Source organism: Sorex araneus, chromosome 5, assembly GCF_027595985.1.
Source record: "Sorex araneus isolate mSorAra2 chromosome 5, mSorAra2.pri, whole genome shotgun sequence".
Classification (NCBI taxonomy): Eukaryota; Metazoa; Chordata; class Mammalia; order Eulipotyphla; family Soricidae; genus Sorex; species Sorex araneus.
This window is the reverse complement of record NC_073306.1, coordinates 211,946,948-211,973,060: the sequence shown is the minus strand read 5'-3', so window position 1 is coordinate 211,973,060 and position 26,113 is coordinate 211,946,948. Positions and strand designations below refer to the sequence as shown.

The 26,113-nt window shown below is 39.6% G+C and overlaps 1 protein-coding gene across 2 annotated transcripts in view; it reads right to left on the bottom strand.

Annotated features, from left to right (window-relative positions):
- Positions 1–26,113, bottom strand: part of CCSER1 (coiled-coil serine rich protein 1) — a 912,102-nt gene that overhangs the window by 422,160 nt on the left and 463,829 nt on the right. For both annotated transcript variants that reach the window (XM_055140485.1, XM_055140484.1), the window contains exon 10: positions 12,991–13,068. In XM_055140485.1, coding sequence (XP_054996460.1) covers positions 12,991–13,068 — 78 coding nt within the window. The remainder of the gene's footprint in view (positions 1–12,990; positions 13,069–26,113) is intronic.

Sequence of the window (26,113 nt, the reverse complement as noted above, 5' to 3'; positions counted from 1 at the left end):
TGAGACTCTACCTGTATTTTCTGACAAACACTCGGGTGGGAGAGTTAAGTGTACTATTTTTTCTTTGACAGATACTGATGATCCACTGCTCACACCTGTCAGATACACACTGATGTCTCCCCCCCTGAGCAGTGACTCAGCTTTGGGCCAGTGTGGAGACCAGCACCGGGACCGGGCCTCTCTCCCGGCACTCTCGGCCACGCAGCGGTTGCGAGGTCTCTTAGAGTTGTCTGCTTAGAGGTCAGTTCAGCCTAGGGCGGAGGGAGGGGAGGGACGCCACATCTAGGGGTCCCGAAGGGGGCGGGGCAGGTCGAGTGGTGCCAGGGCGTTAACTGCAATCGGGCCTTGAGCAAACCCCGACCACTCCCAATGGTTCTTGAAACATTTCTTAGCGAAACAGACAAGCAAACAGAAACCCAGGGGTCACAGTAGAACAAGCATATGTGTAATATATAAGTATAATAGGGGCACTTGCCTGGCACATGGTGAACTGGGGTCAATCCCCGTGACCCCGTAGGGTCCCCCTGAACCTGCCAGGAGTGATCCCTGAGCACAGAGCCAGGAGGATGCCCTGAGCACCGCAATAATAGGAAACGACCAAAAAATATTGAAAACAGTAGTTCCTAGCCCAGACTTAACTTAAGTCTCTATTCCACTCTTATGTAACCAAATACAATATTTTAATAGCTAAATGGAAAATTATATAACAAGCATTGGGCCAAAGTTTGTGTGTATGTCTCTAAAAATAAGATTATTGGCCTACAAAAAAGTTCACTGATGTATATTCAGTATTATTTCATTAAAGGCAAAGAATAAGAATGGGAAGATTTCCAAATCTACAGCTTTAAATGTCAGCCCCGTGTTAGATTCATGATGAAATTATACCTTTCAAGTAGCTGGCTTTAAAAAAAAAATTCTATATTGACAGTTTCTGCTACACTGCTTTTGAAGGGAAAAGTACCTTTATGCCTTTATTTATTGACTTAATCTAGTTGCTAATACTGCTGCATTTTTTCTTCTTCTTCTTTGCATCCAAGTCAAAATATCTCTAATTGAATTTCTGTTCTTCAAAATGATATTGACCATTTAAAGTGATAAAAAATTTTTACTAGCAAAGAGCTTAATTTCAGGTAATGAAGTTTCTCACAGAATGCATTTTTTCAAGGCTTCCAGCACAAATTAAGACAAAAAAAAATAAAAATAGGATTAAAGGCAAAATTCCGGAAAACTGTTAGAGAAAAATGGTGTGTTCTGGACCAAGAAAGGATGCAGTAAGGAGCTCACACAAGACGGACACTCAGGGCAGGCGCACCACGGCCGCTGCGCGTGGACAGTTCAACCTCTGTCACGGATGGACCCCTGAGCAGGAACAGCCCCAGACTGCCAGGGGTGGCCCCCAAATCAAATACGGAAACAAGGAATGAATAAATAAAAGGACACGCACACCATTTTGATGTAAATAAATTCTTTATACAGTACATTTAATACAAGCTTAAACCCAAGATTTGATGTTCATATTATATAATTTTTCAAGTAAAGATTATATAAATATTTTTTTTAAAACTTCGCCACCATTAACCATGAGTGTTTCCTGGCTTGTTTGCAAGATGGAGAAAGCTTGCTAGAACATTCTGTGCACTCCTTGGCAGGAAGGTCTGACCAGGGCCCTGCACGCTGCCCTCAGTGCCCGGCTGTTTCTCTGGCTCGGTTGCTTATCCTTACAGTAACTGACAACATTCAAGAGCGCACTGTTACCTCGTGAAGACCTGACAGTTCGAGAGAGCTATCGCAGACAGCGATAAGCAGGGACACACAGACGCCGGCCAGCAATGTCCCGTCCAGGAGACAGGTTATTTTTATGACACGGTCCAGAAACTTCCATCAGTAGCTGCCCAGTATTAATTAAACTTTACCTCCTTAGAAAGTATAAATAGGCTTTTGGTTTCGGTAACTAAAGATTCTTCATTCTTTATTTCATTTGAATATATACTGTGCTCATCTTGTTTTAAAAAATCTCAACGTGGGCTGGAGAGAGAGCAGAGGGGAGAGGTGCTTGCCTTGTACATGGCACATCTGGTTCAAATCCCCGTGGAACCACATATGATCCCCCGAGCACCGCCAGGAGTGACCCCTGAGCACAGCCAGGAGTAAGCCCTGGGCACAGTGAGATACCTCCCCCAGACATTAAAATAAAATCTAAATGAAGGGATAAAAACATAAATGAAGGAATAACAATATTTAGAGCTAATTAAATTACTTAATAGAATTTGTCCCATTAGGACAGGGGAAGCAGGAAACACTGTTTTCAACTTACCCCACGTGCATAAGATATGCAGAGAGTGAAATTAATACTATAACCAGAGACACAAATAATTAGAAATGGGAATGTTGAACAACAACAAAATTGCTCTGCCAAGTGGAATATTACATTTTAGAATAGCTGCAAATTTAAATACAAGTTTGTACTTAACATAAACACTAATAAGATCAGGATGTATTCATCGAATCTTTATCCCTAATATTTATGTAATTCTTTGTTTACAAATGTAATAAGTGTAAACTATTTGGAAGGAAACCATTCCTGAACAGTGTGCTCTGAGAGATAGCTAGCATTTGTAAAAATGAAAGATGGCTTTTGCTTAGCATTCAATATGCCACAGATTTTGGGATACACTTCTTATAATTTAAGCTAGGCTGAGATATTATCTAGTGGTTTAAATAAACCTTCAGTGCATGTAGGATTCCACAGGGCCTTGAAAAGAAAAGAAACAAAAATAAATGAATGAATGAATGACATGAAACTGACAAAATAAAATGAAATTATATTTAACATAAAAAATAAAATGTTTAACCAATTTAATACAAGCATACACCAACATAAAATCTTTTACTTATACTTTTTCTACACCAAAATTGCTATCAAAATGTATCCAAAAATTGACATTAGTTATACCTAAATCTCTAAGTTCAATTATATACGCAAAACTACCAAATGTGAGATAAAGAGAGAAGATAACTGGAAGAAAAATTTTATTATATTCTTGGCAATGAGAGTCAAATGTTTTACTCATGTCTTTTCTATAAATCCCCCAGTTAAAATTCTAGAATAAGTCTTAGATAAGATTCCTAAGAATTTTATAAATCATGGTCCCCATCCAAAATGTAAAAACAAAGTCTTAATAGAATATTATTTCAATTTGTAGTGATTATTAATAGTTTAAAATCTGTGTATTTATTTCAACTCTAAGTTTTAAAGGATTTGAAATCTTTCACCTCTAAAAAGAGAAACACCATCGTGCAGAGGACACGTATGGACGTGGCAGGATGCAGAGGGAGTGAGTCGAAAGGATTGCTGGCTTTGGAGCGAAAGGGCAGCATGGTGGGTGTTGGCCATGCTTGCAGCCATCCAGGTTTGATTCCTGCAGCCTTTGACTCCTGTCCCCGAGTCCCAGGAGGGAGCACTGAATGCAGAGCCAGGAGTAAGCCCTGAGCAATGCTGGGTATAGTCTCCCCCACCCCCGAAAAAAAGCCAAGAAAACAACAAAACAAAGAAAAGATGATCGTGCTCTACTACTATTTGCGTGGTGTCAATACACGGAACTGGTGACAATACACAGGCTGGTCGCTATGAGAGGCAAGAGGCTGGTTGCAGGGGTCTGACAACTACTGAAGTAGTTAGTCCACTCCCAGTGTGGGTGGGCAAATCGGGAAGACTTGGTTCTAAAGAGAAATACTCCACAGGAAATTGAAAACAGCAGCACGGAGACAGTGCAGGGATTAGTGGTGTTCCCCCGTTCTTTCACTAACACCTCGTATAGTGCCCTGAGCACGGCCAGGGCAGCTCTGGGTGTGCCCCAGCCCAGAAACAAACCACAATTAAACAACTGAGGCAAGAAATAGTAGTGTGTTATATTACCACACTAATAATAGTAATGTGTTATATTACTAGTAATAGTGTGTTACATTATCACACTAATAATAGTAATGTGTTATATTACTAATAGTAGTGTGTTATTACTAATAGTAGTGTGTTATATTGTCACACTAATAATAGTAATGTGTTATATTACTACTAGTAGTGTGTTATTACTAATAGTAGTGTGTTATATTATCACACTAATAAGAGTAATGTGTTATATTACTAATAGTAGTGTGTTATTACTAATAGTAGTGTGTTATATTATTACACTAATATAGTAATGTGTTATATTACTAATAGTAGTGTGTTATTACTAATAGTGGTGTGTTATATTATTACACTAATAATAGTATTGTGTTAAATGGAAAAATACTGGTAAAATAAAGGGAAATATGGGTTGAATATATTCAGAGACACAAATGCCACTAAAATTTATGATATTAGTTTCTTTAGCCATAAAAGTTTATAATATTCTAGCACTTTCCACATAGAGAAGACAAAAAAAACCCATCTGCAAGAAAATACTAAAGTTCAACTAATGAGAATGAATGGTTCCTCATCACAACTTTATAACAACAGTAATCTGAAAGATAGGAATTTTATTTTGTGCTCAACCCCTGTGGGAGATATTGTAAATTAAGAAAATAATTTACTGAATGGAGGAATCTTCTGGAGTTTTAAGACAAACTACATTCAATAAATAATGTAAAGTAATATCTCTAATGTTAATATTAATTTAGTAATTATACTTCAAAGAAAATGTTTCCTCAAAAATCTTATTTTATAAAAAACTTGTAACTGGATGTAATAAAATGTATTACATGAGCATAATTCTGTATTCATTATAGGAGTATTGTAAAGTTTCCCCTTTCAAAAATACAATTTTCTAACCCCAAAACAATACATTTTTTCCACTGGGATTACTATTTTATTACTATAAAGGCACACCTTTATGGAAAATTCAAAGAAAATATTGTTGAGAACACAATATTAACAGAAATAAGGAAGTAAAATGTCATTTTACCAATCAGACATCAACTTTTTAATATTAAATTCTTATTTATTTTTTACCAGAGTTAAGTTTTTTATTTATTAAAATAACTTAGACTGGACAGCACTTTTTTAAAGTCCCCATATTTGCTATTTTGTCCAGCTAGTACCTTCTTATTCTTCATGTCAATACATTTCATTTTATCTAAACACTAACCTCAAAAATATCTCAAATAGTGGTATAGGGGAAAACTTAAAAGCCTGAAAGAGAACAGAGGCACTTGGAATCACTAACACTTGTGTAGTGTGGCTTAGGTTAGTTATTCAGATTCCTTAAGGTTCCTTTGGCACTTCTCCCTTTTTCTCTCCCCTCCTTCCATAATTCAGCTACGTGTGTTTATCGTCTACACACATTGCATATGTCAATCTGCCCCTGAGTTCTCTCTAGTGAAGATACTCCTCCAAGTTTCAATGCAATTTCTTTTTTAAGGGTTTTGTTTCAGTTATCTTCAAATATTGACTTGGTCATATTTTACCACCCGACACCCATTCTGTGTCTACTATAGTAAACTGAAAGTTTCCAGTTAGATGTTCGGTTAGAGTTTGGTTAGATATTAGGTTAGTCAGATGGCTTCAGGTTAGATATTTCTAGTTATTTCTGCCTATTGTCATAGATTCCTTAAATGTGGAGAAAATATAAAGTATTTTTAATCTAGTAAATCAGTTTCAATATATCAAGATATATTGGTAGCTTCTATTTGAATATTATTTACAGATGTTTTCCTTCAATGTAAATTTTTATTATTACAGTTATTTTTATTCATACTGAATTATCCTGGGTACTAGCAACATTTATTTGCTAATTACACATAAATTACCTTAATTTCTGTAATAAATGTTACTGGTCAACTATAACTTTTAAAATCTAATTTAACTTTATTCTGTAGCCAAGCAAAGATGCATAACCATAGAAACGGCCCTTGAGTCATGTTTCAAACATATATATTTTAATCTGTGGTTCTGATACCAACTTAATGGATGGTAACCTCAACTACTTCAAAGAGACTTAACTTTAGCTTCCTATTTATCCAAAAATTATATGAAATACAATATGTGATACAATATAATATGCAAAGGACTTTCAACTCATCATCTCTTGTACACTAACCTACATTTCTTTTGCTTCCCTTATAATTGGTAAGCATTTTGATCACATATTTTTCTGATAGCTGTATGCACACAAACATTACAAAAATGAAGCAGACAGAACAGCATAACGTCTTACTCATTTTTTTATTTCCTAACACTCTTGAGCCGAGTCCGAGGGCCCAGTGGGGGGCAGGCTAGGAGTCCTGTCTCACGGATGTGCCGTCATGTCACCCATCCCTCTCTCAGGAGGACTTCTGTGCTGCCTCCATCCTTTGCTGTCACAACTTACACCATGAAGGAAAATTGTACACCAACACTATGTACTCTAGATGAATGTTGCTTGTTCATCATCGAATGGTAGACATAGTATTCTTTTTTTTTTTTTTTTTGCTTTTTGAGTCACACCTGGCGTTGCACAGGGGTTAATCCTGCCTTATGCATTCAGGAATCACCCCTGGCGGTGCTCAATGGACCATATGGGATGCTGGGAATTGAATCCGCGCTGGCCACATGCAAGGCAAATGCCCTACACACTCTGCTATCACACAAGCCCCATAAACGTAGTATTCTTGAGTGGAGAATAAAACTGACAATAATTCTGTTGCCAAAATTTTCTCTAAGAAGGGATTGTGCCATAAAACAGTGTTCATTAATGGGGGAAGAAGGGGGAACATTTTTAAAAATCTTTAAAATGTTCACATGATTGAATGATAATGACAAAGTAGAAACTGATTATCATTGAAATACAATGACATTCTTTATATGTAATGCTAAAATACATGCATATAGATATGCTCAGTGTACATTGTACATTAATTTATTGCAATGAATGCAATAGTATGAAATTTGTTTTTTGACATTTAGTTTTTGTAGCAATGTTTAAAAGACTTCTAAGTAACACTTCTAGAACAAAATTAAGCATTTTCTATAACTAAAAACTTTGAAAGCAGGGACCAGAGAGAGAGTATGGGAGGTAAAGCACTGGCCTTATATTGACCAGCCCTAATTTGAATTCTGGTTCTGTATATAGCCCGTTAAGTACTGCCAGGAGTAATTTGTAACCACAGAGCCAGGAGTAAACCCTGAGTATTGTCAGGTATGGTCCCAATCCCTCAAAAACAAACAAAAAATTGCGAACGCTATTCAAATTTCTGCAACTCCTATTTCCAGGCTTAAAATGGAAAAAGAAATTCATTTTTAAGTTACTTTTTCCAACAAAAGAAAACACTTAACCTGTATATATATTTTTCTGAAAATTACTCTATATTAAAGTACTAAATGGATTTTCCCCTAAATTGATGGATTAAATCCAAATCTGTAAATCCAGTTAAAAGATAAAGCTCATAAAAAAAGTGACAAATCTAAAGTAATTCTGACATGTAAGAAATTTTCACTCTAAGTACTCAGGATTGTAAATTTCACTTTTGAAATAAATTTTCTCCATGGTAATTCAGCTTTGTACATTTAAAATTCTAATTACCATCTTAGTGGTGTAGCAACTCCATAAGAGTGTAATTTCCTGGTATTCTTCCTTTAAAGAAGAAGTTAATATTATATATACGACTTTCTTTCAGGAAGCTTTCTGGAATACAATGTTCTGAAAATTTCTCTTCTTTGGTCCAAACACTTCAAGAACTGTTTCCCCCTTTAGCTTACTATGGCTATTTATGGTACTAACATGCTACGTGTTTATCCCTATATACTAGAAATATAACATCCTAAAATCACTCCCGGTCCTTAACAGTGTACGTGTGTCTCAAGGCAAGAGCCAGCGATGGAGCAACGCTGGAACTTGTTTCTGTGTGAAGGAACCCAGGACAATAGCAGGTGACTTGGACAGATTTCTATCTTCTGTGTTTCGACGCTGAGTAAGTAGGAGGGAAGATGTTCCCAGCACCGAGTGCTCTGCTAAGTGACCACATCTGTGGGGGGCTCAGCTGACCCTCGGAGCTCCCCACGCATGAGACTGGACCCCGGGGTCTGACCCTAGGGGTAACAGTACTCAACTCATTCTCTGCTCAGTGACACCCACCGTGGCTGCTGAGGGCGGGAGCACAGTCAAAGCAATGGGTTGTTTCTGACGGCAAATGCAGTATTTCAGGGCTTCTCAAGGAGCAGGTCACCAAGGGACTCCTGACGAAGTAAGATTTCCACATCCATGCCTTGCAGGTCCACCTCAGACACCTTCAGATTCACGGCAAACGCTCATCATCCTACCCCTTCACATTGGCCTTTCCCCGTGCTACTTGTTGTTCTTCTAAGTTTGATCGTTTAAGTCTTTCGCTTAGCGTCTTCTCAGGTGTGTACTGATTACACTGATTGTTGTCACGACATCCAGATCCATCAGGAAGAACTGTTGACCCAGTTCAAGGTTACAGTCTGAGTACTCAGAACAAGACCTGGCTTCCAGCTTCCAGGATGGTAGAAGCACTTAATCACGGGATACATGTGTGCATTCCTGGTGGCTACTGTTTTGGAGTGGGGCTGAGGGCTGGGCCACACCTAGAGGACTCTGTGCTCAGGGGTCACTTCTGGTGGTGTTCATGAGCCATATACGGGGTCCGGTATCAAACCCAAGTGTTTCCTCTTCAAAGCCAACACCTTCCCCTCTGGACTATCTTCGACCCGTGTTAGGATTTTTAAAATGATGCTTCTAAAATGACACCTGGGATAAGTTGTGACTCCTTCATCAAGTGCTGCTAAGCACCTAGAACTGATGATCAGGTCTCTTGTGTTTTTAATTCACGTTAGTGCCTGAAAGCAATCTCAGTGCAATAATTATTTTTAGTTCAGAAGAAAATCTGAAATATATCATTTAGTCTTAACAACGATTTTTACTTTAAAGAACATAGATACCTTAGGTAAATATCTATGTACCTACTAATTTTGGTGCACCCTGACACATGTTTAGAATCTAAGAAAAATTATTGAAAAAAAAAAACTTGAACAAACTAATCACAGCAGCGGATGAAGCTAAGTGATCCAGTTACTTAGGTTTTAGAATTTGGTTAAATCTATAGGCTGCCACATTAGCATAGAAATGTTCTCCTGCTTAAATAGCTGATAAAGCAATTACTAAAAAACTTGTTCTTGTTTCTTACACAATGATCTGTTCTTGATTTTGTTAGAATACCTGTGTATCACTCTGCCAGAAGAACCTATTCAAAGTTAAGTCTAAGTTGAACAGACTGAGAAGAAAAATATCATTATGTCATTACACAAGTTTTTTCAAAATCTTTATCTGTAATCTAAAAGTAGTCCCAGAGGGGCTGGAGTGATAGCACAGCGGGTAGGGCGTTTGCCTTGCACGAGGCTGACCCGGGTTCAAATCCCAGCATCCGGTATGGTCCCCTGAGTACCACCAGAGGTGATTCCTGAGTGCACGAGCCAGGAGTGACCCCTGTGCGTTTCTGGGTGTGACCCCCCCAAAAAAAGCAAAAAAGAATAAAAATTAAAAAATAAAAGCAGGCCCAGAGAGTTCAGGTAAGGTGCTTGCCTGCATGCAGCCAAGGCCACTTCAAGCCCTGGCCCCACAGGTGGTCGCCTGAGCACCTCAGGTAGGACCCCTGAGCACGGAGCCAGGAGAAAGGAAGGTCTGAGCACTGCAGCTTGAGGTTCCCCCAAACACAAAATAGGAAAATATTATTATTTTTTTCTTGACATATACAGAAAAACAACATTTCTCAAGTAAATTTCACTATGAGGAAAATGTCAACATTTGAAAAACATGCAGTATTTTCTTCCAAGCTGATTTATGCTTCATTCGTATGAGACTGGGAAATACAAATGTTACAGTCGGGTTTAAAATCGCCAAGTGAAAGCCAGTCATGCCATGTAGCTGAACAATGATAGTCGTGTAAGACTAGAAGAAATGCATGATAACTTTAAAACTTCTCAAAATGGGTACAGAATGACGCTGCATTTGAACATTTGACGAATACACACACTTTATGAAACATAAGTGTAAAAATTATGTTACTGCAAGAAAGAAACTTTGAGAAAATGTGATTTATCTCTAAATATAGCCCAGTGACTGTGCTGGGTCAACTTTGGGCACAAATTGAAAGAAGAAAATATATTACAGCGAATAAGCCCAATTTAAAAAGACAATCTCCCGTAGAAGATCAAAGGAAAGGTTTTTAAGAAAATAAAAAACTATGAACAGCATGCAGCATTTTGTAATTCCCCCTCAACTATTCCAACCAAACTGCTGTTTCCCATAGTTTAAGTTACAAAATATTAAAAGACAGCATATTTGTGATATTAAGGCATCCATATCATTGATGTAATACCGGGAACCGTCCCCGTCTCAACATACCCTCGTCATCAGCATCCTGGCTACAACACTGTCTATTTATCTTCCATCTTACTTTAATAACACAAGTGACACCTAACAAATGCATCTCTGGTCTTTCAATAAACTAAGCCTGTGCAGACAGGTAGGTGAGAGAGAGGTTAACTTGGCATTGATTATTTCGACAATTCATCACTTATTTAACAATCTCCCTCATCGCAAGAACTATTGTGTTGTTTATAGACTCTTGCTGAGACACTGTGAGTTTATTTTTAAGTAATTTCTGCCCTGTGCATTAGAAATCAGAACACATTACAGGCTCACATTAGTCTCAGGTCTCCTGACACAGATGTCACAGGAGAGAAGCAGTTTATTGTACATGTCTTTGGAGCTTATTCCCTGCAGTGGAGTTCTGCAAATTTCTTTTAATCATTCTCATTAGAATGGACATCTTCTGGGAACTCCATCTTCTATCTTAAGCAAAATGTTATAGCAACATCCCTTTCTTTCAAACTGCAGAAATGGAGTTTGAAATAATAACATGGACATCAGAATCTGATGTCCATGTTATTAAAACATGATGCATCATAAGTAACAGACTACAATTATTTTTAATTGAATCACTGTGAGATAGTTACAATGCTTTCATGTGTGAGTTTCAGTCATACAATGATCTAGCACCCATCCTCCACCAGTGCCCATTGTCCACCACCAAGGTCCCCAGTATCCCTCCCGCCACCCCCACCCCCACCCCAACCCCTGCCTCTATGGCAGATTACAGTTTTTGGCTAATGCTGAGAGCTTCACTAAGAAAGGATAAGAATCGTTCATAAAAGGCGCCAGGGGATGACGTATCAACTGGAGTATGTGCTTTACATGTGGGCACCCAGATTCTATCCCTGCACTCACGTTTCCCAAGAAGCACCGGAAGACCCCCAAACACAGCAGGCACGCCCCTCCCCCAATCTCCACAATGTGCAAGATTTCTATAAAAAATGGCTTTTCCCAATAACACTGTAACTTATAAAGAGACGAAGAGTAAGATAGAGTCACAAAAAATTAAATGTGTAAAAATGTATTTCTAGAGAAAATGTGGGCAAAATTTTATAAGTGAAAGAATAAATGATTTCTGTTGAATGTGAAAGTTTGAGAGACTTTATAGACATATTGAAAGCATTTAAAAAACATGTCAATCATGGGACTAAAGTATATACAATGATATTGTTTATTCTAAAGAGTTGCAAAGTTCACATTTAAATGCTGATTTAGTTCAAATCTGTTTCTTTAAAAGATCTCCCTCCCGAGAATTGTTCTTCTTTAAAAAAATGTGCCAATACTTACTAGTATAGCTATGCCCAGTTAGTCACACTATTGATACTTAGAATGCTTATGTTTCAAGAATCAAGTGTATATTAAAACAAATGGAACAAAAAATTCAAAAGAAAAGAAGAGTTTTGGTGCTTTTTAAAATAATGAATATAAATATTTTGAACATTTTGAGCTAGAACTTAAAACTTATTTTCCTAACGGAACCGTTTTATATTAAGTATATTGATATATTTTGCAATATAACACAAAAATCACAACCACATTCATGTCAATTGATAGAATAAGGGCATAGAGAGTAACATTTTATTATATATCTTCATAAAACAAATTAAAGTGATCTACTTGCTTTTGTCATAAAGTGCTAAGAAAATATCAATGAATCTTTTAAAACATTTAAGAAGGATGAGTTCTCATAATGGTACGTACAAGATAACAAAGATAATTCCTTTATTTCAGATTTGACTTTATTTTAAAGCATATTTATTTGTTTGGGGGCCACATCTGGCTTTGCTAGGGGCTCTGCACTGAGGGAGACCCCAGGAGGCGTGGAGACCATACTGGGTGCTGGGTTCAAAACTAGGGTAGCCGCGTGCAAGGCAAGTGCTCTGCATTGCATGCTAAGTCTCGGAGTTCAATTCCATTATTATTATTTTTTTTTTTATAAAAGGAAGTTAAGGTCACTAACAGGCAAAATGAAAATTTCTCAGCTGCATGTAGGATAACCTGAACCAAAGTTATTCTAAATCACAGTGTTGTAAGAAGCAATTCTGGATTAAAGCGTATTTTACAATCATAGGTGGACAGTCCACACTCAAAAAAAAAATGCTTTCAATTGAATTACTTTCTGCAGCCTGCTCTGAAGAAAAGCCAAAGAGCTAACCTGATTTTATAAATTTCCCTGCAATGTTGTATTTCCTTTTAAGTGCCAGGATGTGAAAACGATATGCTTGGTTGGCCAGTGGGTGATCGCAAACATAATAACTTTATTAAACTGTTAATAAATCAATTAGTACCTTCTTAAAAATAAATTGTCCTAGTATTATAATTTACTAGTTCAAAAAGACTATATTAGAGATGTTGGCTTTGAAAAAAAAAGAAGCTAATAAGACATTGGTATGCTAGGGAGTGCCTGTAATTATCTTTTTCAGTTCCAGGAGGTATTTGGGAATTATTTAAGAGCAAAAGATGAATGGTACACCACTAAATCCCATTAAATCAATGCATGGACACAGCAGCAGCAGAAGTAAATACGTTGTGAAGGTCTGAATACCAATAAAGAAGATAAAAATGGTTTTATATAGCTACTTACATCATAGCCTAGAACTTCAGTCTGAGTGGATTTATCTACTCTTGAAGCAAAAGCCTTCTGTAAATGCTGGACTTTTTCCTGCAAAATGGAAAAACAAACAAGAAAGAAACCCTCATTGATGGTGAGTCATCGGCTTCTAGACTAGAAGTCTTAACACATCTCATTAGCAGCAACTCAGGATTCTCTCTGTGCTCCCTTACTCTGAGCACATCTCAACTAAAACACAAGGCTTTTAGTTTCGGGTCATCATGCACCACCTCTGCTTCTTTTCCATTAGTACGGGAAGCAGGGAATCAGAGCTACAGATGGATGCTGGGGAGAAATGACCTGCTGAAATCCAAGAGCAAGTGCTCATTCAGAGAGTCTCATCAACCCAGAGAGGATTTTCTGATCTACATTTTCAGATTTAGATTTTCAGAGCAATTTTTAAATTTAAAATCCAAACAATTTCCATAACTGGCTTTTATTTTTATGTAATTATTATTTTTAAATTCTCTCCTTCCACAGTCTACATTTAGCAATTGGTAATTCTTGTTTTTGACTTTAACTCAACATGGTCAGCTAGGGAAGGGGAGTAAGGCTTGAGAGAGAGTTGAGGTCTCACACCTCAAGTGCAAATGTAAGCTTCTGGTCTATTACTAGTCTGGCAGAGCATTTAGCTAGTTCTTCTATTATTCCCAAGTGAGTCATTGAAAAATAATCTTTTTTTTAAATATTTTTAATTTTTTTATTTTTAAATGTATCACTGTGAGGTGCAGTTACAGACTTTCATGCTTACGTTTCAGTCATACAATGGTCGAGTACCCATCCCTCCACCAGTGCCCATCCTCTACCACCAATGATCCCAGTATCCCTCCCACCACCCCCACCCCGCGCCCCCTCTCCCCACCCCACCTCTGTGGCAGGGCATAACCTTTTGCTCTCTCTCCTTTTGGGTGTTGTGGTTTGCAGTATAGGGAGTGAGCGGCCATCATGTCCATTTATTTGCTCTATAGTCTACTTTCAGCCCGCATCTCCCCTCCCGAGCGGGCCCTCCAAGCACCCTTTACTTGGTGGTCCCTTCTCAATCTGAGCTGCCTTTCCCCCCAGCATGGGAGGAATAATCTTGAGCTAACGTGCTGTGTTCACTCAGTGCCGGTCGCAGCTGTGAACTCTGAACTCCCAGGGCTGCACTGGATTCTGAGAATTTCACCACCACTCCTGCCTCTCTTCGATATGAACCATACAGCTTCAGAAGCAGAAATAACAAAAGTTTCCAAAGCCTCTGCTTTGACCATTTTTAAAAGGATTTTACCTTCCTTTTGTTTCCCTCTGAATACTTAATAACACAACACACTTCTTAATAATAAAGGCTGCAATTTAATTCATTTTTTTTCTCAAGAAGAGCAACAGTCACCCACCAACCTCAGCTCCAGGAATTCCAACTACACACACCTTCCACGCCCCTTCCGTGGGCAGCCTTCCCTGTCGCCTGTTTTCCCTCAAATTTCCCTCACTTCTGCAAGTTATTTTAGTCACTTACCAACATACAGCCAGAGCCGTTTCTTACAGAAATGCATCTAGACTGTGAGCTGTGCTACAACCCCGTGCCGCCCGGGAGGGATTTCCCCTCTCCACCCTGTTTTTCTGCTCAGAAAATGGCGGCGGCGGCAACATCCTCGTGGCGAGAGCCACCTCCTAAGACCCCCAACCCAGAGGTATGAGTTTGCAGTGATGTGGCTCGCAGAGGATCATGGGGTGGGGGGGGCGTTACCAGCACGCCCTCCTCCCAGATAAGATCCAGAGCTGCTGCGCGAAAAACGGACCTTCTGCTCCTAGAGACTATGATCCCAGAGGTCTTCTAACCCATTTTGGCACCCAGAGCGGCTTCTTACAGACATGCATCTAGACTGTGAACTGAACTAACATCAGAAATCCAAAACCGCGCGGCCACGCGGGCTCATAGAGTCTTTACTCTCAGCAATGAAAAGAAATTATTAAATGATGCCTTTTCAGCAGGCCTGATTGTTGGGGGAAAATTTTAGACAATAATAGAGAGTTCTCTATTGAAATATTGAATGTATTCAAAGTATAGAGAGAATAAAGGGAAGATCATTAGCTACTTAGGTGGGGGCCGGGTGGGAGGGGGGGTATATTGGGGTTCTTGGTGGTGGAACATGTGCACTGGTGAAGGGATGGGGGTTCAATCATTGTATGACTGAGACTTAAACCTGAAAGCTTTGTATTTTTTTCATGGTGATTCAATAAAACAAAATTTTAAAAAATGAAAAAAAAATTGGGGGGTTGCAGATGGAACTCAGTCGCAGTGAACCCAGATGGAAGGAGCTCCTGAGCACTGGCCAGCTTTGGACCCCACACAGCAAAAAGTTTTTAAAAATCTAACATGCTTCGACTGTGTTTTGTTTTGTTTGGGGGGCACACCCCGCAGTGCTTAGGGGTTTCTCCTGGCTCTGAACTCAGGGGTTACTCCTGGAGGAGTTCCTGGGACTACATGGGGTGCTGGGGATGGAACCTGGGTTAGCCACATGCAATGCAAGCGCTGTTGTTGCTGGACTATCTCTCCATCCCCATATGCTTTGGTTTTTAGAGAAGATTTTGGCTTATAGAAAAACTGAGTTGAAAGTACAGATAATTTGCTTTTCCCCCAACTTTTTCATAGCTTGCCCTGTTATCAGTATCCTGCATGCTATACTTGTTATAATTAATGAACTAATATTAAAATGTTATTAAAATCCATAGTTGACATTCGTAGACATGAATTCGTTTTGATAGCAGTGATATTAATTTGGGCAGTTATAGTCTTGAGATATATATTGATGTATGTTGAGAAAGTACATAAAATAGATCAAGTTAAGATGATCCGACTCACTTGTGGAGTGATGAGAACCGTGTAATCTTCAGGACTGAGGAGCAGACCCTGGCAGGTGGGGTGGGAAAGACGAGGGGGACAAGAGGTGACAGAGGGAGAAACGTGGGAACTTGGGTGTTGGAGATGCCATAAATTCTGTCACTAATGCAGCATTCTTACTCAAACTCTAATGACATAAACATTAAAAATCATACGTGTACATAGCGCACGGTGGACAGTCACAGAACCTGCCTCCACAACAAGCTGTCCTTGTGAGAAAGCTACTTCCTAATTTTTCAGCTCCAATGTCATTAATCAAACATGTTTTTTATTGTGTCTGGACACAAAAATTCAAACATTCTCATGGAGAGATGTATACTTCTGCATTTTGCATGTGAAACACCTGTAAGTACGTGACATTGAAGAGACCCTCAAAAGAATAAAACATGGAAAAAATTAAAAAGACAAAGTCTTACAAAACCAGCGCAGCTTAACCTTAAAGTGAAACCCAATGCTTACCTGACTAGGAGCTTAAGAGAACCAGAAGTTGTTTATTCATCTCAAAGAATATATGTGTATTCATTTACATGACTTTCTTGGTTAGCAAAACAATTATTAGCAACCTCTAAAATTCTATTAGTGTATTAATCTACATGATTTATTTCCAGTAGTACATTTATATTTATTATCTGCTAGCGTTCTCTTAAGCAATTATGCACATCAAACTAAGCATAACAAAACAGGCTGCAATGAAAAATATCCCATAGTTTTAAGACATATGCCACTTGATCTTATAGTTTAATTATACAGTCAAGGAAAAAAAAAAAGAGATGAATCTTTAAGAAATAAAACATGAGAACAATTTATCGTAGTCATTTTTAGAAAAACAATAAAGGAAAGTGTTTTAATTCATAAAGTTAACAATGGTTGGCAAGAGCTGTTTGCAATAGGGATTACAGCAGTGCGCTAGGAATGCAGCTGGAGTTAGGGAAGATCAGCATTTGTGTTGATAACTAAACTCTGCAAAGAACATTTTGACTTGCAGTAGACTTGAATTAGGAAATATTTTTTATTGTTGTTTTTTGGCTTTTTGGGTCACACACGCCATTGCTCAGGGTTTATTCCTGGGTCTGCAGTCTGGAATTATTCCTGGCGTTGCTTGGGGGCCCAGATGGGATGCTGGAGATCAATCCAGGTTGGCTGTGTACTAGGCAAATGCCCTCTCTGCTATACTCTCAGTCTGGTCCCAGGAGAAAAAATGTCTTAAGTGTAGTACAATCCTAAATTTAGATCTTAAGTCATGGATCTGAGGATAAGTTGATTGAAAGAGAAACAATATCAAAAGACTGACACCCTAAAAGAGAAAAAGGCTAGCATGTATATTGAAAAGTAATGTAATTAACACAAAATCATTCAAGACCTGTACTGAGTGAAGATTAAGGCAGAACTTACGTGGGTCAAAAACAATTTAAATGAACTTGTAATGAACGTCAATATCAGTAATAAGTGATAATAAATATCGGCTTCAAAAAAAGCAAGATATGGGCAGGAAATTCCCCAGAATTCCCAAATGATCTAGGATGAGCTCAGGGATGAAAAGGCATTTTGAAAGAAACCACATTGATGATTTCCAGCTTCACCAAGGATATATTATCGAACACAAAAGCAGGGTGGTGGTCAGATAAATCAAAACTTCATCCCAATGACCATACGATTTTTCATACATATCAAAAAGGTAGACACATGAGTTAGTATTAGTTTACTTTTTTAAAATGGAAACTAAGGAAGAACAAGAAGAGAAAAAATAGCACATGGAATCCTAATGCACTCATAAACCAAGTTCACCACAGCCATCGGAGTAACAATAATGAGTAGTACTAGCTATTCACTCCCACCGCCTTGCTGCTTCTTAGACTAGCTGGGTTAGAGGTGGCCGGTAAGTAGCCAGGGGCAGCTGTCTGTGGAGTCAACACAGCTGAGTGTGGGCTGTGCCGGTCACACAGGTGGGCACATGCAGAGCCAGACCGAGGGGCTGGATCTCCTCGTTACCAAGTTCTTGCCCTGACTGCTGTGGAGTTCTCTGTCTGCAACCTGAACACGACTTTCCACGTCATTGGGGAAGTACCTTGGTCGGGGAGTTAGGGGGGACCCCTCCACCGACATTTGCCAGTACGGAAAACGTTGCATTCAGCATTTTTTAAAGCTGGAATGATCACCTTCCTCTGCAGACCTTATTCTGTGAGCATCCCACTCATAGTTTGTTTTTTTCCCCCTAGACTCACAAATATCAGCTTCCGGCTTGTTATTAAATGTTTTCAGCTTTTTCCCTCCTTTTCTTTTGTGATGATGCCTCTGGGAAGACATTGTGAAATTATAAAAATTATAAAACCATATGGAGGAAAAAGTTAAAGTATTTTGCATCTTTTGGGTTTTGGGCTACATCTGGCTATACTCAGGGCTTACTCCTGGCTCTGTGCTCAGGGAGCACTTCTGGTGAGCCCAGGGGGACTGTATATGTTTCTAGGAATAGCCCATATGCAGGGTCCTGCCTGCTGGACTGCCAGGTTCTGATAAAATGTCTCAAAATTTAAAAGTTACATATTTTTACAATTTAAAAAAACACAAACGCAAAAGAGAAATGAGAGTAAGTTAATAAATCATCGGCATCAATAACACCACAATATATGGCAAATGGGTTCTTGAGATATGATGCATCCAAATTGAGAGGTGCTAAAAGAGGCAAATGCAAAATACACGCCGTATCTTCAAGACTTAAGTACAAGAAAGCCTCATCAATAAAATAACTCAACCTATGTCTATTGCATCTTAAGTGATAGCACCTTGGATTGAAAATCCATCTGAAATATACAGACACACAAACGATGACCAATGTTGCTTGTTTCAGACTTTTGCCCAACATTTCTAGTCTATATAATCAAACTCACATTACGAGTTTAGTTATAGTTTAATAATAGCAGGGGTGGGGGGGTCTCACAAGTGCCAGCCAAGCCATCTGGGCCCAACTGGCTACTGGTTCAAGGCTAGGGGTTCAAGGACGCATTACTTCTTGGGCCAGAACCACAAGGCCATTGCGGTGGTGCTTGGAGGATTCCAGGGCTCAGCGGGCAGTGCTCCCAGGACGGGGCCTGCTGGGAGTTAACTGAGGCCAAGCACTCTAACCCCCGCACTACCTCCCAATCCCCGAACTCAACATTTTCTCCATTCCTCAGAGCCCCTGCTTCTCCTGGCCTTGATCTGTGGAGTTAACTTCACTCAGAGCACTCGCACTTCAGAGCGTGGTTCACACCATTTGTCAAACCCGCACTTTGCTGCAGACAATTTTCCTCCACCTCCGAGGAACTCTTACTCGGCTGTTTCCACTCTCCGTCCTTCTCTTCATGCTAAGTTTCACTCCTGCAGGCCCTCTCAGTAGATTCGAAGCACTCTCAGAGCCTTCTCTTCTCTCTTTTACTGTGCTATACTCATTTCCACGGAAAGTCTTTATTCTCCCACTCAGCTGCTGGCCTTTATTTGGTTCATCTCTACATTAGCATCTAATTTCCCCCAGTCAGGATCAAGTCTGGGTAGAATCATACTGACTTCTCATCAACTAGATGGCTTCTGGCCCACAGTTGTTCTTCCTTGTATTAAATCTAAATGAAGAAGTTGAGAAAATGGGTGGTAATTCACAATGTTTGAGAGAATTCAACTGGCAAGAATTTAGCACACTCAAGACTCAATGGCTAGAGGGAAGTTAATACGGGTGCCAGGCCAATCCTAGCAAAATTTCTGACTTGCAGAGTAGATGCATTTAATAGGGGCAGATTGAAACTAATATATAACCTGAGAGAACATGCGAGTAATTTCTGGTTGTTCAAGTGCCTTAAGAGAAAGGGCGGAAAGGAAGTAACACAGAGGAAAGTCTGGTTATTAAAGAACAAGAACAAATCAAATGTGCTGAAGCTCTGATGTGTGTGATATATTCCACTACGATGTATTTGTTTTCATGAATTCCTTAGGATTTTTTTTTTCCAAGAAGAGCTTATGTAGTTCCTTGCCATGGTTCTCTGAATTTTATATTGTGAGAAATTAATGAAGTGATTCCTACAATTAAGGCAATTAGGGATAAAAACAATGAATGCATTAAAAGTATCTTCTACAGGAAATAGGCCCCAGGAGAATATTTTGATATATTAATTCCCAAACATTTTCTCATTAACAGTATCGAGATCTGTGACACATAATTTTTGTGAGGAAACCTTACATTTTATTGGCCCATATTTGCAAGAAAGGGTCTCCACTCAGTTCACTTCTGTTGTTTTTTTTTTTTCCCTACTTCTCACTCCTTCATCTATAGGTGACCTTGGAATCAGTGAACACGCTTTGCTTTTTACTGGAATAGCGTGTCAGAGGATGAAATCTCGCTCGGCTAGGCAAAGCTTGCAGACTGCTGCCTGTGGAGAGAGCGGCCCTGTCCCGCGTGTCAGCACCTGATGGGGTCACTGGAGCTCAGAGAAGCACGGATTGATTGGAAGCCTACGTGGCCACGTGCCAATCTGGGTTTGGACAGCATTACGCTTTCATCTCTACGAATCTTCAATTTTTGCAATTAGAATAATTGGGAAGGGCAAAGAAGGGTGTTGCTTATTGGCCCCTTTAAATCTCAACACAGTAACACTCAATACATTTGTTAAATTGGAGCTTCAATGTAGTTAGGGAGAAGTTATAGGTAGTGTTGAGCAAAGCAACAACCAGAGAGCTTTAATTCAACCTTAAATACTATCACTATATCATTGTTATCCCGTTGATCATTTATTTGCTCGAGTGGGCACCAGTAACGTCCTCCATTTGTCCTAGCCCTGAGATTTAGCAGCCACTCTTTACTCATTCTTCCCAGCGGTGCCACATTGGAGGCTCTTCCAGGGCCAGGGGAATGAGACCCATCATTGTTACTGTATTTGGCATATGAATATACCACGAAGAGCTTGCCAGGCTCTGCCATGCAAGCAGGATGTTCTCGGTACCTTGCCAGGTTCTTGAGAGGGAGAACTAGGCTATAAGAGCTTGAGCAGGCCAAAATTAAATTAGGGAAAGTTGCTTCTGAGGAACTATACCATGCAACTTATTTTACATGAAATTTCTTTTCTCTGTGGTCTCTTGGACAATAGGCCCTGATTCAGGATGAAGAAAAGTCAGTATTTCTCTACATTGTAACTGATAGTGTAGCTGCTCAAACGAGAGTTATGGAAGTCAGAAGAAGTAAGGGGGTTTAGGAGAAAGAAAACCAAGTTAATGGGCCTGATTATGTAAGTCATTGTGACAGTTTTATCAGAATAGGAAAACTACGTCCTGGTGAGCAACTGCAAAACCCAACTCCTTTGTTCTAAATGGATTTCCTAGGAGTGACTAGATTTCCTAGTCATTTTCTGAACTTGGGCAAGCCAAAGACTGGGAATCGTAGCTTCTTCTACTTAAAAATAATGATTTGACCCCAAATGTATGACCATCTAATCTTTGATAAGGGAGCAAGAGATGTGAAGTGGAGCAAGGAAAGCCTCTTTAACAAATGGTGCTGGCACAACTGGACAACCACATGCAAAAAAATGGGTTTAGACCTTGACCTGACACCATGCACAAAAGTCAGATCAAAATGGATTAAAGACCTCAACATTAGACCACAAACCATAAGGTACATTGAAGACAAGGTCGGCGAAACCCTCCACGATATTGAAGATAAAGGTATCTTCAAAGGTGACACGGAACTAAGCAATCTAGTAAAAACAGAGATCAACAAATGGGACTACATTAAACTAAAAAGCTTCTGCACCGCAAGAGATACAGTGACCAGAATACAAAGACTATCCACAGAATGGGAAAGGATATTTACACAATACCCATCAGATAAGGGGTTGATATCAATGGTATATAAAGCACTGGTTGAACTCTACAAGAAGAAAACATCCAACCCCATCAAGAAATGGGGCGAAGAAATGAACAGAAACTTTACCAAGGAAGAAATACGAATGGCCAAAAGGCACATGAAAAAGTGCTCTGCATCTCTAATCATCAGAGAGATGCAGATCAAAACAACCATGAGATACCACCTCACACCACAGAGACTAGCACACATCCAAAAGAACAAAAGCAACCGCTGTTGGAGAGGATGTGGGGAGAAAGGGACCCTTCTTCACTGCTGGTGGGAATGCCGACTGGTTCAGCCCTTCTGGAAAACAATTTGGACGACTCTCAAAAAATTAGATATTGAATTCCCATTCGACCCAGCAATACCACTGCTGGGAATATATCCCAGAGAGGCAAAAAAGTACAATCGAAACAACATCTGCACATGTATGTTCATCGCAGCACTGTTTACAATAGCCAGAATCTGGAAAAAACCCGAATGCCCCAGAACGGATGACTGGTTGAGGAAACTTTGGTACATCTATACAATGGAATACTATGCAGCTGTTAGAAAAAAGGAGGTCAAGAATTTTGTAGTCAAGTGGATGGGCATGAAAAGTTTCATGCTGAGTGAAATGAGTCAGAAAGAGAGAGACAGACATAGAAAGATTGCACTCATCTATGGTATATAGAATAACAGAGTGGGAGACTAACACCCAAGAACTGTAGAAATAAGTACCAGGAGGTTGACTCCATGGCTTCGAGGCTGGCCTCACGTTCCGGGGAAAGGTCAACTCAGAGAAGCGATCACCAACTACATTGTAGTCGAAGGCCATGTGGGGGAAGGGAGTTGCGGGCTGAATGAGGCCTAGAGACTGAGCACAGCGGCCACTCAACACCTTTATTGCAAACCACAACAGCTAATTAGAGAGAGAGAACAGAAGGGAATGCCTTGCCACAGTGGCAGGGTGGGGTGGGGGGGAGATGGGATTGGGGAGGGTGGGAGGGACACTGGGTTTACGGGTGGTGGAGAATGGGCACTGGTGAAGGGATGGGTTCCAAACTTTGTATGAGGGAAGTATAAGCACAAAAGTGTATAAATCTGTAACTGTACCCTCACGGTGATTCTCTAATTAAAAATAAATAAATTAAAAAAAAATAATAATGATTTGGACCAGGCTGCTAGATGATTAAGCTCCCCTTCATACTTTCATACTTCATACGTTGCTTCATATGTCCACATGCAATTGTGGACACCACTACTGTCAGAAACTGCTTAGAAACAGTGAAAATGTTTTAATACAATTTAAAACCAGAAAATGATCTAAATAGAATGTGATATGACATAAATCACTGGAATATTGTCCTCTCATGATTGGTTTCTATATTAAATACTACATATAAAATAATTTTGCCCTCTCATATCTATCCATCTATCCAGCTATTTATTTAGTACATAGAGTATTGGAATAGAGAGCCCTGCCCCAGTCTAGGTGGCTGACACTCATCAGCGATAGGCTGATGGCAGCTTCCGGAAGCCCAGAGTGAGGTGACAAGAGAAAGGAGATCACCAAGACTTGTAGCTTCAGCTAAGCATTACAGGGAGAAGATCGGCTAGAAAGCAACAGATGCCATGAATCAAATTCACCAGAAAAATTGGACACACAGGTCAAACGTCCCTTCTGCACGCGTGGGAAGATGACTGAGGCTATGGTGAACCAGGGGTCTCCGTGAGGGGCACAGGTAAGAAGCGCCCAAGGCAGCAGACGGTGGCTGGCATTTCCTCCAGCACACTCTTGGGCAAAAGTGAAAACTAAAACTTTATCTATTTATCTCTGTATGTCTTTATCTCTCTCCGAATCTAAATCAAAGGAACAGAATGTAAGAAGACAAAATATGAAGGGATTATATGTGACTCCAGCAATTGCTGAGTTGTTTTAAAGGTTGATTTACTCATCATTTAAACAGAAAGGGTAGGCAAAGACATTTAGAGCAAGACTTAATTGATTCCAGCAAATATTTAGTGAGTAATTATAAATTATTAATTCCTTCATTGGTAATTACTCTGTATCACTATTCATTCATAAGTAATTACTTCAATCACATTTAACTATTACTATTAACTATGGCTACAGCTGTAACTCTTAGCTATTGCTATTCATGCCTCAGCAATTAAGTTTACCTGGGCTGAAATTACTTCTGTGCAATCTGAACTATAATGCGTTCAATGTTACGTTGTGCCACTTTATATACTTTATATTAATGAATAAAACTCTTTCTTTCCCATTTTTAGACAATTTCTCATTTTATGCTGTTTCAGGGTCCATCTCTTCAGCATGAAACAATTCAAATTTACATATATTTAGCATCAATTTTGAAACACTTGACACTAGTAATTTATCTTTTTTTCACTTCTCATATCATTTTCAATTTTTATTATTAATGCTTTGTTGTTACACAAAATTGTGTTTTTCTAAATGATGCTATCATTCTCTTTCTTTTTCATATTTTGGGGTCTGAGCTAGTGGGTGGCACCTGATGGCACCTGGGCTCTGCACGGCAGAGATCTGACACAGCCTCCTGTGTGCAAAACAATAAACTCTCTCTCAGCCTGTCTTCCTTCCTCCTCGGTGTTTATTCTAAGCACAGGAACTTCATTCCAGGTTAGTTATGTTTATGTAGGATTTAAAATAAGTAGCATAACTAGTGTCATAAAAAAGTAAATCCAGTTGATAATTTTCTGAGTAAAAAAAAATTGAATTTTAAGTCTAACAAAGAGTGAACGTTTGATCCACTCTCCCATGCATGTCAATTTGCAGCTGTCATATACTATTGTACTCTGCTCATATTGCATTATTTTATTTCTTTACTTTTATTTTGGTTTTGGAGCTACAACTTGTGATGCTCAGAGGTTACTCCTGGCTCTGCTCTCAGAGATTACTCCCGGCAGTGGTGGGGATTATGTGGGGTGCGGGGGACCCAGCCTGGGCTGGCCTCATGCAGAGTAAGCACCTCCCTGCTGGGCAATCGCTCCAGACCCCGACTGCAATACTTTAAAACTACTTTTAAGCTGCATCGAACCTACTTTTCAATACATTTGTGAAAATTTCTTAGGATAAACTGTGAAAGTAGAATTGATCATAGAATACAGTATCAGGTTTGGGGCCACACCTGCAAGCTTAGGGTTTTCTCCTGGCTCAACACTCAGTGCTCATTCCCGACAGGCTCTGGGGACCTATGTGGTGCTGGGGACCCAGCCCAGGCTGGCCACGAGCTAGCCAAGTACCCTGCCCACTGTACTGTCCCTCGGGCTCCTAAATTTTGACAATATGACACAAACCCCGGCAATACAGGCTTAAGAACTAAAGTTAACTTGAATTAAAACAGTTAATAATAACAGGGCAAAGGCTGGAGTGGTAGGACAGTGGGCAGGGTTTCGGCCTTACACGTGTCCATCCTGAGTTCAATTTCTGATGGTTGGCTATGAACCCTAAGTGTCTTCAGATTAGCAGTGCATTGCCCCTTTCCTCCCCAAGAGAAGCTTACAGTGCTCTTACGACACCCCCTTGCCCCCTGAGTTTATCTTTAACCTTTCCTTTGTGCTTTACCTCTCACTGGTACATTGCCCAAGCGAGTTTTGATTACTTACAAGTCAAAACCTCTGGTGATTCTGGACTTTGTATTTATAGTGAGTCAGTTGCTTTCTCTTTCCCCTGTAGCTTCTCATATTTTACTATTGAGCAACGTTCTTCGTTTAAGCACAGAAAGAACATTAATGCTATGCTTTTAGTGTTTGGGGGTTTTGACTAACTCTGAACTATATCTATTCCTGGGCACCCACCATAATTACTTAACTCAGGCTTTGGGGCTTTGGTTGCCATAGTTCCTAGCACCCCAAAAGGGAGGTCCAGCTGTGACAGAAGAACTGTCCTCAGTAGAAAGCCTGTCCATTGGGGTGGAGTGAGGGAGCGTCAGAGAAGGGCTCAGGGAAAAAAGGAAGATGGAAGCGGTCACTCTGGTCTGGGTGCTGGAAGGAGGAACAGTGACTTACTCCCACAGCACCTGAAAGGGGGAGAGGAAAGAAGAAAATAGTGACCTCCATAGGGCAGGCTGTGGCGGAAGGCAACTGGGGACACTGGTGGACGGTACTGGACACTAGTGATGGAACTGGTGTTGGAACACGTATGCTTTAATCCATGGTAATTCAATAAAAAATTTAAAAACTCTAAGTAATACAAACATCTCTAAATTTTCTAAATATTTATTAATTCAAATTGATTAGTTTTAGTCTAATGCCCTGATTTTATTTATTTAATTTTGGTTTTGGGACCACATCCGGCAATACTCAGGTTCACTCCTGACTCTGCAGTCAGG